The sequence below is a fragment of the Petaurus breviceps genome, unplaced genomic scaffold, assembly GCF_028583685.1.
Source record: "Petaurus breviceps papuanus isolate PSGF00001 unplaced genomic scaffold, PetGlider_PUasm1.0 208, whole genome shotgun sequence".
Taxonomy (NCBI): domain Eukaryota; kingdom Metazoa; phylum Chordata; class Mammalia; order Diprotodontia; family Petauridae; genus Petaurus; species Petaurus breviceps.
Window position 1 is genome coordinate 16,673,525 of NW_027185852.1, and position 20,282 is coordinate 16,693,806.

The following is a 20,282-nucleotide window of genomic DNA, read 5'->3' on the forward strand; positions in this document are numbered from 1 at the left end:
GAGAGGGAGGGAGGGAAGGAGGGAGGGAGGGAGAGAGAGAGAGAGAGAGAGAGAGAGGAAAGGGGGGAGGGAGGGAGAGAGAGAGAAAGACAGAGAAAGACAGAGAGAAAAAGACAGAGATAGAGAGAGGGAGGGAGGGAGGGAGAGAGAAAGAGAGAGAGAGAAACAACAAAAAGAGTAGCAAATACGGATACAGAGATAGAAACAGGCAGAGACACAAAGACAGAGAGAGAAAGCGATAAAATAACAGTGAAGAGACAGAAAGACAGAGGCAGAGACAGAAAAACAAAGAGAGGCAAAGAAACAGACAGAAATATAGACACACAGAGACAAATAGCCAAGTAGTGACAAAAACAGAGTGAGAGATACAGAAATTCAGAGGGAAAATGCAATGAAGAAAGAAAGAGAAGACTAGAAACAGAACAAGAGATCCAGAGTCCCTCCATACAACAAGAATTTGAGCACCTGGTTTTGATCAACCAATTAACAAGCATTAAACCTAAGTGCTGGGAATACAAAGAAAGGAAGAAAAAAAACCTACAACCACCAGTCCCTGTCTTCAGGGAGTTCATCGTCTAATGGGAGAGACAACATGTGTATAAATTGGTATCTGACTATAAACCCAGAGTAGATTGAAGAGCAGAAGACAGAAACAGCCAGGGGGAGCTGCAAAGGCCTCCTGAAGAAGGTTAGCTTTGATTTTGGTCTTCAAGGAAGCTAAGATTCTGAGGTTAGGAAGGAAAGTGAGTATTCCAGGAATGGGGGACAGCCAAGCCAAAGACATGGAGATGGGAGGTGGAGATCAATGTGTATGAGGCAGAGAAACTGATCCAGAGAGACCAGACCATGGAGAGTATGGATAGCCAGCAGTGGGGTCAAACTCAAAGAGGGGCAGGGGCCGCCAATCTGTACAGCAGGATACCTCCCCAGGTCCTGCAGATTGATTTAGTTTTAAAATGTAACATTATGCATCATTGTATTCTTATTTATTTTGTTAAAATTTCTCAGTTACATTTGAATCTGGTTTGGGGCACACGTGGGAGCGTTGTGGACTGCATGCAGTCCAAGGGTGGATTGATGCCTCCAGAACACAGTATGACACTGGAGATGCCAGGCAATATTGGTGGTAATGAGGATGCAAAGATGATAGTAATTGCCCTCAAGGAGTCTATACTCTATAGAACAGTTAGGACAGGTACCCAAGTAAGGACGACACAAACCGAGGTCTGCTGAGGGGAAGGCAAGAGTTGAGGAACAGGTCAAGAGGATTGTGAAGAGAGAGAGAGAGCCTTCAGCTGGGAGGAAGAGGAAAAGTCAAGACCCAAAGGACATCAATAGATGGTAATGTAGAAAGAGTGTATGCCCACCATATGGGATGGCCTACATGAATGCTCCCCCTGCCCCCCGTGGGCAGTAGATGTTTGTTTGTTGTCTCCCCGACTAGACCTTGAAAGCAAGGGCTGGCTTTTGCCTCTTTGCATCCCTGGCATTTAGCACAATGCCTGGCACATGGTCCATGCTTAATACGTGTTTCTTGGTTGCCTGACTGTTAGCTTAGCTGATGGAGAAGATACATTCATGACAGTTAACAGTAAGAAATAAGACTAATGACGTAGGCTGGAGACACAGGCTGTGAGGGCTAGGAAGACCAGACTTAGGAGTGCTGGGTTTCCCCTTCAAGTAGGAAAGAGCCTCATTGTCTCTGAGTTCACCAAGACTGGGACATACCCATTGAGTGTTCATTCAGCTTAAAAACCTCTGGCACTGAGGATGCTTGTAGGGAAGTAGTGGTGGGGTACACGATGCCTTAACTGCCAAGGCAGCCCAGTCTAATGTCTGGACAGCTCTAGTGATTATGAATATTTTCTTGATGGCAAACCTAAATGCCTCACTGCACCTCCTGTCCCATCCTGTCCTGCTTCTGCCCTTGTAGTCAAGCAGAATAAGGCTAATCCCTTGTCCCCTGGCCCTTCTGGAGATACCTGAGGATAATTATCACACCAAAGATCTCTTCCAGCTAGATCATATTTACATCCACAACATTTTGTCTTCTCTTCTCCCATCTAAATATCAATAACCCCCTTTCACTTATATGAAGGCTTTCCCGGTCTCCTTCCCTCTGGGACTACCTTCCATTTATCTTGTCTATATCTTGTACATGCACGTTGTTTGCATAGTCTCTCCCCGATTAGAATGGGCACTCCATGAGGGGAGGGTGTGTTTTGGCTTTCCATTGTCTCCTCAGTGCTTAGCCCAGAGCCTCACACTTGGGGAAAATCTTAATAAATGCTTTTTAACTGGCTAATTTCAACCTATGGTGGGATCTCAAGACCTGTCACCATCCTGATCACCCTCCTCTCCAACTCAGAGCCTAGAATGTGGTGCCCAGAGCTGAATGCCACAAGAACAAGTGAAACAGAGCCTTCATGTCCCTACTGCAGGGCAATCCGTCTCTCTCTTAATTGCCACCTAAGATTTCATTTGCTTTCGTGGATGCCAAGTCACAATGTAGATGGGGGTTGATGCTGTAGGCCACTAAATCCCCCAATCTCTCTTTTGGGGGGGATTTTCTAGCCATAATTCCCCCAATCTTATTCTGGGGATAAAAAAACCCAATTTTATAAGTGTAAAACTTAACGCTTATCCAGGCATCCCTGACTTGTCAGTTCCCTCATATCCAGTCAGTCATTCATCTGTGTGTCTTCTCAATTCTACTCCACAAAATGTCTTCCCTCCCCTCCCAGAGCCACCACCCAAGTTCACGCCTCATGACTTCTCACCAAGACTATTGCAATAACCTATCCACTGGTTTCTCAGGCTCCAACCTTTCCTCATCCCAATCCATCCCTTACACAGCTGCCCAGCTTACCTCTTTAAAAGCTTGACTATAGGTTATTTCCTGGTTAAAAAAAACTCCACAGTGAGTGTCTGAAGCTGGATTTGAATTCAGATCTTCCTGAGTGTAGACCCAGAGCTCCATCCATTGTGACTTCTAGCTGTCTTATGCCTGGAATGCACTCCTTCATCACCTCTGCCTTAGAATCCCTAGATTGCTTCAAACCTCACCTCACGTACTCTACCTCCTACATTGGGCCTTTCTTGTTGACCTAGCCACCAGTGCCTCCCCCACTCAAAATTACCTTATATTTATCATAATATATTTTGAATTAACTTATTTTGGCTCAACCCACCACAATAAAAGTTTTCTATTTTTATCTTTGGGTCCCCAGTACCCACTATGGTACCTGGTACTTAATAAACATCTATTGACTAATGAATATTTGCATTGACATATATTGTCTGTTAAATTTCATCTTATTGAATATGACCCAGAGTTCTTGAGAGAGAGGGAGAGAGGGGGGGGGAGGGAGAGGGAGAGAATGAGAGAGAGATTAAAAGAGAATGAGAGAGAGATTGAGAGAGAGGGAGAGAGAGAATGAGAGAGAGATTGAGAGAGAGAATGAGAGAGAGATTGAGAGAGAAAAGGAGAGAGGGGGGGAGAGAGAGAAGGAGAGAGAGAAGGAGAGAGAGAGAGAGAGATCCATTTCAGGCCTATAGCTATAAATTTCCAGCTGTTAAGGAGTGTAGAACATTTCTATATATTTATAAATGTCATGAGCGGTAAAAATGAAAGAATGACTGCGGGTCATAAATGCATTTTACTTAAAACCCATGTGCTACTTGGAGCACACTTGCTGACTCTCTAACCTAGCCCCCGGGATCACTGTGAGTCTAACTAAAGGCTTCCCCTCAGCTAAAAACCATTCAAGATCTACCAACATTATAAGATTCAATGACTTTAAAAAAAACCCACATCCTTTTTCCTTCCTTCTCTCATGTATTACTCTAGGAAAATTTGTTTTGGACAAGATTAAGGGAGAAGTTGAAGTATCCATAATGATCTCGTACCCTTATATTTGTCTTTTCAAATCAGGGTAAGTATACATACACACACTCACAAACACAGATACACGTACACACACACACACACACACACACACACACACACTGCCTGCACTGGTGATTTGACAGAATCAAAGTAGCTGTGAGTTGGCAGGGTCCTCAGGAGTCATCGAGTCTAACCCATACCTGAAAAATACCCCCAGCTAATCAAGCCAGTCAATAGTCCATCAGTCGCTGCTTGAGGAACTCCAAGAAGGAAGGTCTGTGCCCTCTCTAGGGATGCCATTTCCCTGCAGGATAATTCTAATGTTGGGGAAGCTTCCCTTGGCCTCCAGTCTAAATTGTCTTCCTTGCCTCTTCCCCTGCTCTGTTTCTGGTTCTGCCATTGAAACCAAATATCCATCTCTTGCTTCTTTCACAGGACAGCTTTTCAAATATTTAAAGCACTTATTCTGCCCCATGGAATTTTATCTTCTCCAGACTAAACTAAACTAAAGTTCCCAATCCCTCCAAATGATCTTCCTATGTCATAAGCCCAAGGGTCTTCATCACCTAGCTGCCCTTCTCTGAACACTCTCCCATTTAGCAATTTCACTGGGTATGGGGAGATCCCCTCCGCTGATGCAGGCTGACTACTGCTCTGCAATTTAGGGACTGAAATAACTGCCTGGCCCACTGAGGGTTAAGTGACTGTAATGGGAATGTAAATTTGGAAGATCTTCCCTGCCCCTAGGCTAAAATGCACCTGAAGCCTGGGGAGGGAGGCTTGTTTTTCAGTAGATACTTCTTGATTGGCCAGTGAGTCAATAAGGTTGTTACATTCTCTGAGCCAGGAGAAGGCTATATAAGCCCTGATGTGTAGCTTTGTTTTGGGACTCACTTTGAGAAGTGTTCTGTGATTTGATCTGAATTCTGGGAAGCCGTTGTTGAGAGTCCCCTGGCTTTGAAAAACCCAGATGTGGAAACCCAGATGTTGACTGGGTATGGATGTAATGGTTGGACAGTTTGGAAATCTGTCTACTTGATCTGTTTCTGTCTTGATAATTCTGCCTGTATGCCTTGATGTTCGGGGTGCTGACCTTTTTCCCCTGCACAAGGTAAACGATATATGTTTGACTGATTAAAGTAAGCTTGTTAACCCATTTTGAGTTGCTTTCCTTTATCAAAGCAGATTGAAGAACCTGTATGGGCGGCAAACCCTGAGGACGCTTGGGGTGCTTGCCGTTACAGTGACTCACCCAAGATCACATAGTCCATGTGTCAGAAGTCATACCTGATCTCAGGTCTTCCTGACTATGAAGACTCTCTATCCACCACAACATGTATCATCAGTTGCAGTATTTAAATAAATTCAATTCAATCCAATAAGCACTTAAGTAGCTGCTAAGTAGCAGGCACTGGGGGAACAAAGACTAACATGGAATAATCCCTGACCTGAAGAACCTTTCCATTGCTTGCCTTCTCTATCCCAAAGGACCAGGTAAGAGACTACATGCCACAGAGCAAAGTCATCAACACACACTGGCCAAAATAGCTTACAAAATGCTTGTTGGCTGAATAGTGGTGAATGCTGACTAATGCTAGCCAGTCAACAAGCATGCATTAAGTGCTTACTGTATACCAGGCACTATGCTAAATTCTGAGGATATATATGTACATGTGTATATACATACATACATACATATACACATGCACATGTACACACATACATATATAGACTACATATATGCAAGTGTACATACATACACACACAGTGGATTCATACATGCATTTACCAACCATTTATTAAGTCCCTACCTTTTATTAGATAGGCACTCTCTTGGTTCTTTTGGTACTAGAGATATCAAAACAAAACAAAGAAATAAAAAATATCCCCTCCCCTCAAAGCGATTCCACCAAGCTGATGGAAACTGCATGAACCAAGAGTCAGAGGTGATATTTGAGCTCAGGACTGCCTGACTCCCACTCTCCTACTTGTCAAACAACCACCCCTCTGCCTCTCAGAACATGAGGGAACTGCCAGTTTCAAATGGTAGAGCCATCAGTCATAAGTTGCTTGAGTTTTCCTTTTATTCTAGTATTACTTTTTCTACTCTTTACAAGATAAACCATAGAGAGGCAGCTGTAGCCCATCAGGCCTCAGCTCCTTGACAAAATGCTGAAAAAGGTGAAGTTAAACACTATTTCTATCTCCCTGAACAATGTGAGCATACCTGGGCTATACCAAGAATGGCATATTTCTACCCAAGTCAAAGACACCCTTCATGTATGCAACTACCCCTCCCTAAGAAGAACAAGTCTAGGCCAGAACTCTTATCTGACTTACTCTTCTCAGATCTTTGTGGCGAAGGAAAGGTATGAGAGATGTTCAGCACAGAAAGACTCAATTGCCATGCCTAGTCAGTCAGCAGCAGCCAATAAAATTTTAAAAAGAAACAGAGGATGATGTTGGCAATTAAGCCAAAATTCCAAGAGTTCTGCTAGACCTTCACCTACCCTTGCAACTAGAAGCAGTGCCCAGAGCTGCCTCCAAGAGGGGACAAATAAAACAGAGGATGAAGGAAAGGACAATGAAACTAGAACTGAAGAGCAAATGACTGAGAATCAAATTCTATCCCTGCCATGAGCTAGCTGTGTGACCTTAGGCAAGTCAATGAACATCTCTGAGCTTCAGTATCCTTTATTAAAAGAGAATTGTAATGAACACAATAGCTACCTCAAGGAACAATGACTTAATGCAATAATAAAGCACAATCTGCATGCATGTGTCTATATGTACATAAAATATACACACATATGTACACATATGCCCATATACTATATATGTGTATGTGTGCATGCATGCACACAAATATAGACAAAGATGTCAATATCCACATTTAGATATCTATACCTATAGATATATTGATTGATATACCTCTCTATACATTTATATAGGTATATATGTATATGTGTATGTGGGTTTGCATGTGTGTGTTATTCACACATATTTTTATCTATATTTATTTATCTCTATCTCTATTTCCATCTCCATCTTTATCTCTCATCTCCCAGGTCTTCTACTATGTGGTTGATACAAAATCAACCCCCTTTTTTGTAGACTAGATTTGTTCTTTTAACATCATATGCTGATGGAAGTTTGAAAGCTCAGCACAGGCTATTTTGATTTATGACAAGGAAGGATCTACGGGATGGCAGTTTCTGGAAATTGACAGTGGTGAAATGAGAAAGCATCAATAAGGCATAAAAATAAAAATCCAATCATTCCGTTATATACATTAGCAGAACTCATTTATAGCATGGGTCTTAAACCTGGGTTCTGTGAACTTGTTTAAAATATAGATAGATGATAGATGATAGATAGATAGATAGATAGATAGATAGATAGATAGATAGATAGATAGATAGATAGATAACAAGACCAGTTTCCTTTGAAATCTCATGCATTTTATTTTCTGCATTTAAAAGCAATTCTTCTGAGAGGGGGACCAATAGGCTTCCCTAGACTGTCTAAGGGGTATGTGACCCTGAAACAGTTAAAAACCTTGGTTTACAGGAACTTTACGAGAAATCCTATAATACTCTGAAGAATCTATTTCACGGACAATCATTTACATGTTTTCTAACCAGTATGGGTAAAGTAAGAAGCAAGAAGTGAGTTTCAATCCTGCTTCTGATTGATGCTGTCCACGTGACCTGAGGCATGTCAATTAGTACCACCAGTTAACTGAGAACATCAATTACAAAGTAGTTGCTGACCTTAATTGCAGAGGAAGTTTCCACACATAGAGTTCCTACAGCAAGGAAATCGCAGGTTCTCCCCTAATCCTCCCACCCAAAAACATGGTGGTGAGATTCAGAGAGAAATTTCTAGTTTAAAAAGGCATTGTCCTCACCCTCCTGGGTTTTGCAGACTACGAAGGTTAAAAGTCTTTGTTCTTGACTTGGGTCCATGAACTATTCTTTTTTAAAAAATATTTTGATAACTGCTTTTCCATAAGATGGATTTTCTTTGTAATTTTGTGTATTAAAAACATGTCTGTTAGTAGGGGTCTGCAGGCTTCACCAGCCTGCCAAAGGAACAGCTAAGAACCTCTGTTTTGAAAAATGCTAAGGTTAAAGTTGAGTTTCTTTATTCATTTTCTGTTGTAATTTTGTCTTTTATTTTATTAAACGGAAATAAACATGTGTTAATCATCTCCATTTTCTGCCTCCCCTCCCCCCACCAGATTGGAACTGTATGTAGAAAGGCGAACAGCTATAGGGATTGAACCAGGAATTTCATTAGTATGGAACATTCATGGGATGAGACTCCTCCCAATTTAAGTCAGCATCTCCTCTCCAATGTGGAGTCTTCAAGAATTATCTTGGGCATTGAGTGATCAGATGACCTCTCCACCATCACAGAGCCAGGTCCTTGAACCCCAATCTCTCTGACTTGAAGGCTAGCTGTCTGTTCGTCAGGCCACACTCCACACAAAGGAGGAACATGAGATAAAAAAAAGTAATGGCTGCTTGATGTAATTATAGTAGCTGCTCCTAAAAGCAAGTAAGGGATCACAGAGTCAAGTTCATGTCCAGAGTTGGGGTAATTCACAGAACTATTCATGACTAAGCTGCTGTCTTCTTGTTTTCATGTCATTGCACAATTGACAAGTAATGCATGAAGACAAGTCTACACAAAAACACACTCACCAAAACTCTCTTTCTTATTTCTCTCCTGCCATTGAAACACTTTCTCTCATTCCCTTCTCCCAGTGTTTCTTTGGAAGCTGCTTGATCATCTGCCCCACCTCCTCCACACCTTCCTGGTGCTATAACGTTCCCTCTATACCGCCATGATGGATAATATGCCTTTGGCAGGGATGAGAGGAATGCAGGCTCATGTCTGGAAGGTCAAAGAAGCCTCAGTCTAGGAGCCCACTGGTGCTCCATTATACATTGTGTTAAGGGGCAAGGGGGAAAATGTGCCAGGCACCATGCTATAAATACCATCCCATATTATCCTCATAAGAACCCTGGGGGGTGTGGACTATTATTCTCCCCATTTTACAGGTGAGAAAACTAAGACAGAGATAAAGTGACTTGCCAAGGTCCCACAGCTAGTAGGTGTCTGAGGAAAGACTTGAACTCAGTCCTCTGACTCTGTAGACTAGTCTGGCAACTGAATTCATGTACGAAGATAATGTGTTTCAAGTTTGAAAATGCTTACACAGCTAATTGTCCACATCCTCACCATCACTGGCATTTATATGACATTTAAGATGTGCAAAGCACTTTACAAATATTACCACATTTGGACTTCATGACTCTGGGAGACAAGTGCTATTTTTATCCCCATTTTACAAATGAGGAAACTGAGGTTATAGAGGGTAAGTGACTCGGTCATGGTCACACATGTCTGAGGGAGAATAATAAAAAAAAAAAAGGTTAGAATCAATATAGAACTGTGAGCTTTGCAAAGCACTGTCTATGTGGAAGCTCATTTGACTTTCACCATAATTCTGTGAGGGAAATGCTATTATTATTCCCATTTTATAGATGTGGAAACTGAGAATAAGAGCAGTTGATGACTATTCCAGAGATCCGAAGCTAGTAAGTGTGTCTGAGGTAGGATTTGAACTCAGATCTTCCTGACTCCAAGTCTAGCCTTCTATCCACTAGACCACCCAGTTCCCTTCACAATAGCTGTCCTCAAAGTCATGTCATATGATAATCCCTTGAAAAATTGAGGCTGTGTAGCTTGGAGAAGAAGGCACAAAATGGGCGTGCAAGTTCTCGTTTAAAAGATGGATTCGTGGGGTTTTTGTATTGTTTTCCCCTGTGGACGAGGCTGGAAGCGGTAGGTTATCAGATGAAGCCTCAGTGCCAAGATAAACTTCCTGACCATGAGAGCTGTCCCAAAATAGAATGGGATGCTTTGAGAGGTAGTGGGTTCCCATCTTTGGAGGTCTTCAAACAGAGCCAAGATGGCCGTGTGAGCATGTGACTATGGAGATGCCTTCAGTGTATGTGCTGGGCTGGATGACTGCTGAGGACCAGTCCATCTCTGAGATTCTGTGGTTTTGTGCATGACGGATCAGACAGAAGGTGACAGTGGGAAGCATCCCCAAAAGGCCATGGGGCCATGCACATGGAAACAATCAGAGCTAATCTAGTGCAGAGAGAGACTAACAGAAGGACTCCCTAAAACTGAACTCCTAATTCCAATACAGGTTAATATGTTTCAGATCAAATCTGCCTTTAATTTAATCCTGCTGAAAGGCACCAAGCCTGGGGCAGGGCCCTGACCTAAAGCTGGATACATGTAATGCTTGGATGCATTTTAACCTTTGGGGTTGAACAAAGTTATTTCATCACTTATAATGAGGGTTTCGACCTCGTGAGCCTCTCAACGGAGGGCCTGTGCCCAGGAGGCCATTGTGCACAGAAAGATGAAGAGAACCCATTCAGGGAGCAAAAACGGGACCAGTGGAGAGCAGCTCTTACAACCTGGTGCACGCTGTTCCTGACATGTTCATCCGGCTCAATGGATATTCACCCATCTCACCATACAGTCTCAGGGATGGCAAGGGGCCTAGAGATCTCCTTCTAATGTAGCCCAGAAATCCTTTCTACCTCGCCCTCCGTTTTAGGAAGGGTATTAACAAGCTGGAGAGCATCCAGAAAGACCAACCAGCATGATCATGAGCCTCAAGTCTATGCCCACTGAGAAAATATGAAAAGACCTAGCTAGTCTTAGCCTGGAGAAGAGCAGACTCAGGGAAGGCCTGAGAAAGCTCTTTGGGTATTTCAAGGGCTGTCATGCTGAAAGAGGGATTAGACTTGTTTTCTTCTTGGCTGTGGAAGGCAGAATAAAGAACAATAGGTGAATGTGTAAAGACACAATTTAGTCTTGATATCAAGGAGGGAAAAACTCTTAATAGCTACAGTCATCCCTAAATGTACTGGGTTTCCTGGGGAGGCAGTGTTTTCTTTATCCTGGAGGTTTTGGCAAGGGGGCACAGTGGATAGAGCACTGAGTCTGGAGTCAGGAAGACCTGTGTTCTAATCTGACCTCAGACACTTCCTAGCTGTGTGTCCCTGGGCAAGTCACTTCACCATGTTTGCCTCAGTTTCCTCATGTGTAAAATGAACTGCAGAAGGAAATGGCAAACCACTCCAGCATCTTTGCTAAGAAAACCTCAAATGGGGTAATAAGAAGTCAGACCTGACTGAAATGACTCAATCACTCCAAACAAAAACCAGATGACTGTTTATGAGGTATGTTGGAGAGGGGATTTTTGTTCAGGTATGGGTTGAACTCAGTGGCCTCTGAGGTCCCTTCTGACTCTGAAATACCACAACGCCCACAATTTGATTCTCTGGAGATGGCAGTACACCACAATTCTTAGACACAGTCACTTTGTCTCTCTCTGCTAAGGAAGAGGACCTCCAGTGACAGAGAGCTCAACACTTCCCAAAGCATTTAGTTCTGATATTACACAGCTTTGGTTGTTTGAAAGTAATCTCTCTGATCGAGCCAAAACAGGCTTCTTTCCTAATTTCTAGTTGTGAGCGGATACTAGTTCTGTCTTTTTGAGCCAAACACTCTAAGCCTGGTCCCACAATGTCTGGGAAACATTATGTGGCCAGGAACACAGCAAGGATTCCTAAAAGCAGATATCCAGGGTCACTGATTCCGAAAAGTCTCTTTAACAGAACTGCATGCAACCGCCAGCTTCTGGGCAGAATGTGTGCCTGAAGTTTCATTAGGCATAGTGCCTGGCATACAGTAAATAATAAGTGTATTATTTATTCATAATGATGAATAAATAATATTCTCAGGGCCCAATAAATCCTTTTTTATTCATTCAGGTTCGTAGAAGTCTCCAGGTCCTCATTTCTGCCTCCTGACCTCCTCGGCTTGCTTTGGGTCCCAGTTAAAGTGCTGCCTTCTACGAGAAGCCTTTGCAGATTTCCCTTGACTCCAAGGCCTTCCCTCTGTTAGTTAGCTCTAATTTATCCTGAACATATCTTGTTTATACATTGTAACCCGCATCTTGTCTCCCCTGTGAGGCAGTGCACTCTTTCAATCAGGAACTGTTTTTATTTTTTTTTCTTTGTATCCTCATCACATTGCCTGGCACACAGTAGTCTTAATAAATACTTGTTGACCCAACTTGACTTCAAGTAGAATCATGATGGCATACTAGGGAGAATGCTGGCCTCAGACCCACAGAGATCTAGATCTGACCTCAAGTCCTATCCTCCTACACTTGCTAGATTTGTGACCTTGAGCAAGTCACAACTTCTCTGAGACTCAGTGTCCTTTTCTGTAAAATGGGAGAATTGGACTTAAAAGTCTCTGAGGTCCCATCTAGCTCAAGGACCCCACAGCATGATAATTTGATTTGGAACTCAGAAGACATGTTCTTCTAGGAACAGACACCTTAGCTTCTTTCCCTAAAACATTCTGCCTCAAGGAAAATACTTTTGAACCATTCTTCATCACTGACTCCCCTAGAGCACAAATAAAGCCAGCAGCCAGGCCTCTCACTTGTTCCAAAGACCTTTCATGAGTCTGGAGGCCTGGGGTCAGTTTAAATACAAAATCCTGCTTGTCTTTTGGAGCCCTTCACACCCTGCCTTTCCTACATTTCCAGTCATTACAACTCTCCATGTACTCTGCAATATAGAGATGTTGGTCTTTTGGCTGTTCCTTGAACGAAATATTCCATCTCCCAACTCCATTTCTTGTTCCTGGATGTCCCCCTTAGCTGGAAGGTTCTCCCTTCTTCCCTCCATTTCTTAAAATCCCTGACTTCCTTCAAGAACCAACTCAAATCCCACTTTTTCTAGGAGGACCTTCCTGGTCCCCTTCCTCCTTCTCCCCTTTCCACTCTCAATGCCTTTCCACTGACATCCCTTTCTATCATCTCTATTATATATCTTACATGCAAATATGTGGGGCTCATTGGCTCCTTATTAGAATGTTAGTTTCTTAAAGCAAGGACTGTGCTTTGTTTTCCCAGCTCTCAGTAAAGTTCCAAGCATGTAAAAGATACTTTTTGACGGACCAAGTTCTGGGCATCATATTTTGAGAAGGACATAGATAAAGATGGTGTCCAGGAAAGAACAAAGAGAATGTGGAGCCATAAAGGTTCAGGATACAAAGGAATAAGAAGATGGAGCCAGGAGCAATTAAACTAGAGAAGAATGAGGAGGAAGGAAGCGATGTCTGTTAGCACATGGGGGGGGGGGGGTAGATGTACTCTGAATGGACCTGGAAGGAAGAGTGAGGACCAATGGATAGAAGAGGAAATGGGGCAGATTTAGGACAGACGTCAAGAAAAGCTTCCTGACAATCAGAGCTCACCAAAAAGGGAATCTGCTGCTTTATCAATAGAGGGAGGGCTTCACCTCATTGGAAGTGTTCAAACAGAAGCCAGATGACCATATGAAAGAATTTCTCTTCAGGTGCAAGTGGTAATAGATGAACTCTAAAATTCCTTCCAACTCTGAGTCACCTCCAGCTGTATGAATGCTGTAAATGATGGCAGACCCCCAGACCAGCCCCGAAGTCTCTTTTATCCATAATAAACCACTCAAAGGTCTTTTTTTTTATAATTCTTTCCCTTTACCTCCAGGTCTTGCCATCTCAGCTACCACTGAAACCTTAGGACCACCAGGCCTTTCTACCCACTTAGCAGCTAACTCTTCTAAATGTGTTGTTTCTTCCAATTAGAGCAAGAGATCCTTGAGAATTAGGACTGACTCGATTTTCTGTTTGTATCTCCAGCTTGATACCCAGAAAGTCCATAAAAAATTCCTTTTAATTAATGAATTAATTCCTCCTTTCTCTGTGCCCACTACACACACACACACACACACACCTTAGCTCTGTTTATCCAATTTCTACTTATCCTTCAAAATTCATCCCAAATACTGTTTTTTTGTGAAGCCCTCCATGATACCCCAACCAGAAAACTTTCATCTCTGATCTGAATTCAAGTTTTTTAATCCACAAGCACCCATAGATCTTCTGTATGGAGAGCTCTCTTCTGAATGCTCTAAGATAAAACAGGTTTACATAGAATACAAGACATGCCTCTCATAAAAGGAGTAAGGAAGATGTATTTCATATACAAATAGCCATACAATATAATGCTAAAAGTCATGTAGAATGGGTGCTCAAGTGTGCTGAAAGCAAAATAATGTTTTACGTCTAGAGGCAAATGGACCTTCCCACCCCTGGTGCATATGAGAAGGTGCAATGTGAATGGAACATGGAGCCCTTCCCTGTCTATTAACAGGCCTATGTGACCACATCTGTCCCCTTTTCCTTTGGAACAGGAGCCGTGTTCCCAGGTCGAAAGGCACACACATATTTCAATCATGGATGTCTTGCTGCTTTCACGGCTGTGAAACATCCTGCGTCACATGGAGCCCATGGGGGAGGGGGACTTGCCCAAGGAGGGGCTCGCTTAGGGGAGGCTTGCTTACAGGAAGGCTTTCCCACCTTTGGGTACTGAGCTAATTAGGCACCGGGTCACAGGGTTGTGGTGCCTTCTGGCTCTGATCCTATTAGTTGAAAACTATATGTGCTTGGAGGCTGGTGTTTTTCTCTGGGGATGTGCTTATGAAGAAGGACCTTTAGATTCCCTGGACAGGACTCTGAGTAGCCATTTGTTAAAAGCTCCCCAACTACTCAGGTTTTTGCTGTCCTGATCCAATGGTGTATGTAGGTGGCTGTATTACTTTGTCCAGATGGTAGGAGCCCGGTCAGTTGAATCCCTGTGCTAATTTCTCTGCTTGTATTTTCTACTCATCTGTAATTACAGTAAGATTGTTGACCCCTTTAAAAGTTGTCTTTCCTTTAGCAAAGTAGATCAAAGAAGCTGTGCTCTCAGGCCATCCTAGGTAGTAGGGTGCTTGCTAATATAGAAGGGCTGGGATGGGATAGAATTAAGGATGGCATACTTTTGCATCAATATGTCTGAATGTCCTATGGCGGGGTTGCAAAAAACGCAGGAATGGGTGGTGCCCATCTCCTTTTTACCTTCCTGGTTAACCGGCAATGGCTGGAACTGCTTATCCAAGACAACCAGAGAGCATGTGGCATCAAAGCCAAGTCCTCGAATCCGAGTAGCATCTATCCCTTCTACCACTTTCTGTAAAAAGAAAAGATGCAACTCAGTCAGTTGGGCCCGTACCCATGAGCCATAACACATGCAGTCTGCTCAAGAATCTTTGGGGGCTTCCTACTTCTCAGATAAAATGTAAAACCCAAGATGTTTTTTACAGTCCTTAAGCATGAGGCTTTAATCCTTCCTTTCTGGCCTGATATCAAGTTATGACCTCCAAACACTGTATATCATTGTCAGACTGGGCTGGTTTGTGTTCTCCAAAATGGACAATCTATGACTCTAACATATTGCTAACCCCTTATCGATCACCCAAAAAGCATTTATTAATCACCTACTATATATGAGCCTGCCCTCAAGAAGCTTCCATTCTAGCAAGGAAAGAACATGTGCATAAAATGTAATGTACAAATATACAAGTAATACATAAAATATTCAAATATACAATGAAACATGCAAAATAAATACAAAGAGAAATAAATCCCGATAGAAAGATAGAAAGAATCAGGAAAGACCTTAGTTGGCACTGAGCTGAATTTTGTAGAAAGTTGTGCCTCCTAAGAGGAAGAAGTGAAGAGGAAATACATTCTAGGCATGGAGGATAGACTGGGAAAAGACACAGAGAGCAGAGATATGTGTAAGGAAGAACAAGGAGGCCCATTTAGCTGAACCATAGGGTGGGAGAAGGGGAGTATAATATCCATCAAGGCTGGAGGGGTAGATTGGGGCCAGGTGGTGAAAGCCTTTAAATAATAAACAGAGGAAATGGAATTTGGTCCTAGAGGGCAGAGGGAATGACTGGAGATTACTTTAACTGATTTTCATTTATATATTTTGTTTTCTCATATCCTAGATTTTTTCCTCTTTATGATTTCATCAGCACAAGGAATGGCACACAGAGGGCTAAACTTTATGAAAAAAGTTGATGTTTATTTAAGAAAAAAGGAGGAAACATCAACAAAACTGAAAGATACTCAAAACATATCTGAACACATTTGCAATTCTCCACAGCCACGACTCCACCACCACCACCACCACCACTGCAAAGGCGATAGCTAGGGGATAGCTTCCCATCTCTTTTTTCAGACCAAGTGGGTTCTTTACAGCTTCACACATTTCAGGGCCAATTTTTAGCTCTGGCATTTATGAAGAAAGGGAATGCTCTTTGTTTTAGGAGCATCATTTTGGCCTTTCAATGGAAGGGGATTGTAGAGGGGAGAGATCTGAGGCACAGACACCAATTAGGAGGAGAGTAAATGGGAAACTGAGCCAGGGAAGTGTCTGGGAAGGAGTGAAAAGAAGGGATAAGATTCCAGAGACATTTTAGGGACAGAAAGACAAGCTTTGGCAACTCTCATGTACATGGTGTTTCCTCACAATGGCGCAATGCCTAGCAGTACAAAGTTGGCACTTAATACACCCTTGTTGATTGATTGATTGGTTTTTGTTGCTTTGTCTTTACATCCCCAGCACCTGGCACATAGCAGTCACTTAATAGGTCCTTGTTGACAATGAATGTTGGCACCCAACATATCCCCGATAGTTTAGCAGTTACTGACTTTGTCTCATCTTCCACTCCTTTCTTTCTTTATTTCTATTGAATCATTCAGGACATAATGAAATGAAGGAAGGAAATAAGCATTTATTAAATGCCTACTGTGTTCTAGGTATCAGGCAGCTAAGTGGCACAATGGGTATAGAGTGCCAGGTCATCTCCCTGAGTTCAAATCTTTTGTTACCCCGGGCAAGTCACTTATCTTTGTTTGCCTCAGTTTCCTCATTTGTCAAATGAGTCAGAGAAGGAAATGGTGAACCACTCCACTATCTTTGCCAAGAAAACCCCAAATGGGGTCATGAGAAGTTGACCATGACTAAAATGACCGAACCCCCACCAGCACAAAAAAAAATGTACTAGATACTCTGTTAAGTGCTTTACAAAGAGTATAGCATTTTATCCTCACAACAACCTGAGGAGGGAGGTGCTGTTATTCTTCATCTTACAACGGAGAAAACTGAGAGAAAACAGAGGTCTAATGACTTGCCCAGGGTCACACAGTTAATAAATATCTAAGGTCAGATTTGAGCTCTGTTCTTCCTGACTTCAGCCCCAGTTCTCCCTCTACTGTACCACTGAGCTGCCTCTATGGTGTCTCAGTGGACCTATTTTCCCTCTGTAATGTGCTATTACAATAACAAAAAGTATTCTTATGAATAGCTTGATATATATGTGTGTATATGCATATATGCACGTCCATCTACACACAGATACATATGGACATAGATGTAGATGTCTGCACATATACTTGTACATATATATTTGTGTGTATGTCTTTTCTTTCTTGTCTTAGACTTTCTTGGCACATATGCTCAGTAGCAGGATTGATGGGTTAATAGGTATAAATGGTTTAGTCTGTTCCCTGATTCAATATAACTTCTTGATAGGATGGATGGCTTTAGTGTTTCTGTTTGTATCTCTATCACCCAGCACAGGACCTGGCATATTTCATAAATCCTTATTTATTGATTAGGAGTCTTTCTGGGCTTTAAAAACAAGAGGTCAGGGCTACATTTTTAGTACATATGAGTTCTCTCACACAATCCTGGACAGTCTTTACTTCTGGTCAGTATGTCTGGTACATATGTCTTCCCTCAGTCATCTGATGAACACTATGCTTAGCACTGGAGTAGTCTTCAATGAATCCTTTATAGGTTTTTAAATTTATATTTATCTGGTCTAAAATCACATCACTATTCTATTGTGTCACTTCTCCTTCATTAGGACATTCATCTATTATTAAGTATTTAGGGTTTGTTTTTTATTTTTCAGTTTTTTTCCAATCATGTCTGACTCTTCATGACCCCATTTGGGATTTTCTAGGCAAAGATTCTGGAATGGTTTGACATTTCCTTCTCCAGATCATTTGACAGAGGAGGAAACTGAGGCAAGCAAGGTTAAGTGATTTGCCCATGGTCACACAGCTAGTAAGTGTCTGATGTTGGCTTTTAACTTGGGTTTTCCTGACTCCTGGCACTCTATTCACTCTGCCACCTGGTTTGTATAGTTCTTTACGATGATCAAGAATGCTGCTTTGTATATTTCTAAAAGGTGTCTCACTTTTTTGTGATGATACATATCTGAAAAAGTCTCTTATTTATCATGTATCAGAGAATTTACAGACACAGAGAACTGGAAGGGACCTTGGAGACCATGTATTCTATCCTGTACCTCAGCCAGAATTCCCTCTCTAGTGTTTGAAATAACTTGTTATATCTCCTTTATTTGAAGTCCTTCACTGAAGGGCAGCTCACTTCCTCCCATATCAGCCCCAGCTACTTTGAAACTCTCATCATTCAAAGCATTTCTTTTCTTTTCAACACACCTAAGTCTGTCTCCCCTTTCCTCGCTCCACTTGGGTCCTGGAGTGGGTGACAACTAGTCAGAAATGTGGTCAAGAGAACCCTGGTCAGTCCCTTTCACCTCTGAGATTTTATGATTTTATACACAAATGGAGAAAATTAGGAAAATAGGATGCTGACCTACCCCAGCAGAGTAGAGATAAGGGAAAGCTAGACCAATGGAGATTAAAGCCTATGCTTCAGCCCCACTTTTATCTGGACTAAATTAGGTGTTTTTTATTTGCTCCCCTGTGTCTCTTTTGATGAATAGTCAATGATGACTGGTAGAAACATTAGAAAGCAAACAAGTAATAAGTTGGTCATCACTTGGAGATGATAAAAATTAGCCATTAAAACCAAGCTATACTTAGAGTGGGACTATTTTAAAGCAGCTTTTCATCAGGGAATTACATTTTCTCCTTGACAATTTCCTTAATGGCAAAAGAGGCTATGTGCTAGAAAAACAGTAGAGACCCTAGGGCGAAGAGGAGACGATTCACACCAAAAAGAATGGAAAATTAAACAGTCAGAAGAGAAGAGATCTCTCAGTTATCAAACTCAATCATCTCTCCCCAGCTCTTCAATCCCTTCCCTTCTTCTGTGGGTGCTCCCAGCTGCACAGGGCTCATTAATGTTTGAGAAGACTGATCAATAATGACAGAATGGCGAATTGTCCATCTGCAAATTACCAAGCATCTCATGAATATTTAAAGGAACAAATTCAAGAACAGAGAGCAGAGAGAAACCAGCACTTAAAAAATAGAGTCCTTAAAGAAAAATAGAGGACAAAGGATGCTCTTTATCACTAGCCTTTGCAGGTTAGCATAGAACAAAGAATAGTCACACAAAATCTGAAAAAGGGAAGGAGAGGCAGCAAGGTACCCTGGACAGCACTGGATTTGGATTGGTGGAACCTGGGTTCAATTTTGCACTGTTACTTATCACGTGCATTTCACTGGGAAAGTCACTTATCCTCCCTAGGCCTCGGTTTCCCCATCTGCAAAATGAAATCTCTAAGATACCTTCTGATTCTAAATCCATGATCCTATGAGCCCACAAGTGTTTCCCTCCCTCCCCAAGGAGTCCAGCTCAATCTGGTGTAAACATCATTGACAGATAGAACTATGAGGCACCTTGGGTCATGCCCAAGTTCACATGGGTAGGAAGTAACAAATCTAGCCCTCAAGCTGAGGTCCTCTGACTCCAACCCCCATGCTCCTTCTACAGAATCTCAGAGGCCCTCTGGGCCATCCTACACCTGAACAAGGACATTCTCTTTGACCTTTCCAACAGAGTCTCCAGGTCTCACTCGTACCTTAGTGACAATGCAGCACGCAGCCCAGATGTCATCCGAGGACTGCTCATGGTGGTCTGCTTGAGGTTCCCACTTTCCGATGGGGTGCTCTGCATAAGCAGCAAGGGTCCCCTGCTGACTAACCAGAGCCGCCCGGGCACTGCCCGTCCCCACATCAATGCCCACATAGTAATTCACCTGCTCCTGCTTTCCACTGGCCATGCTGTGGGAACTGCTAGACAAGAAAAGACAAGATATGTTTAGAGACTCAAGTGGAGCTGAGGCGACAATGCCCCCTTCCTAGGTAGTATCCCCAGTGCACAGCACAGAGCCTGACACATAAGCAATTCTTGATAAATGCTTCTTGATGGGATGACGTTGAGATCTGTAGTCCATGTGTGTCCTCTGACTCCAGCCCCAGCACTCAATTCATTGTATTGGCACTGGATGCCTCAGAGACCCTCTGGTCATCCCACGTCTGAATAGCACCCACCCCCCCAAGGATCTTTAAAAAGAAAAGAAAACCCTTTATGTTGGGTGGTAATCAAGGCAGCCAAATACTC

At 42.5% G+C, this 20,282-nt stretch overlaps 1 protein-coding gene across 5 annotated transcripts in view; it reads right to left on the bottom strand.

Moving 5' to 3' along the window:
* The window catches only part of LOC138165296 (FGGY carbohydrate kinase domain-containing protein-like), a 545,803-nt gene that overhangs the window by 504,038 nt on the left and 21,483 nt on the right, over positions 1-20,282 (bottom strand). For 2 of the 5 annotated variants that reach the window (XM_069093464.1, XM_069093466.1), the window contains exons 2-3: positions 19,741-19,954; positions 14,945-15,056 (exon numbers count right to left, since the gene is read on the bottom strand). In XM_069093464.1, coding sequence (XP_068949565.1) covers positions 14,945-15,056; positions 19,741-19,954 — 326 coding nt within the window. Of the gene's footprint in view, positions 1-14,944; positions 15,057-19,740; positions 19,955-20,282 lie in introns of those variants that run through there. The other 3 variants (XM_069093465.1, XM_069093467.1, XM_069093469.1) reach the window with 2 other exon arrangements.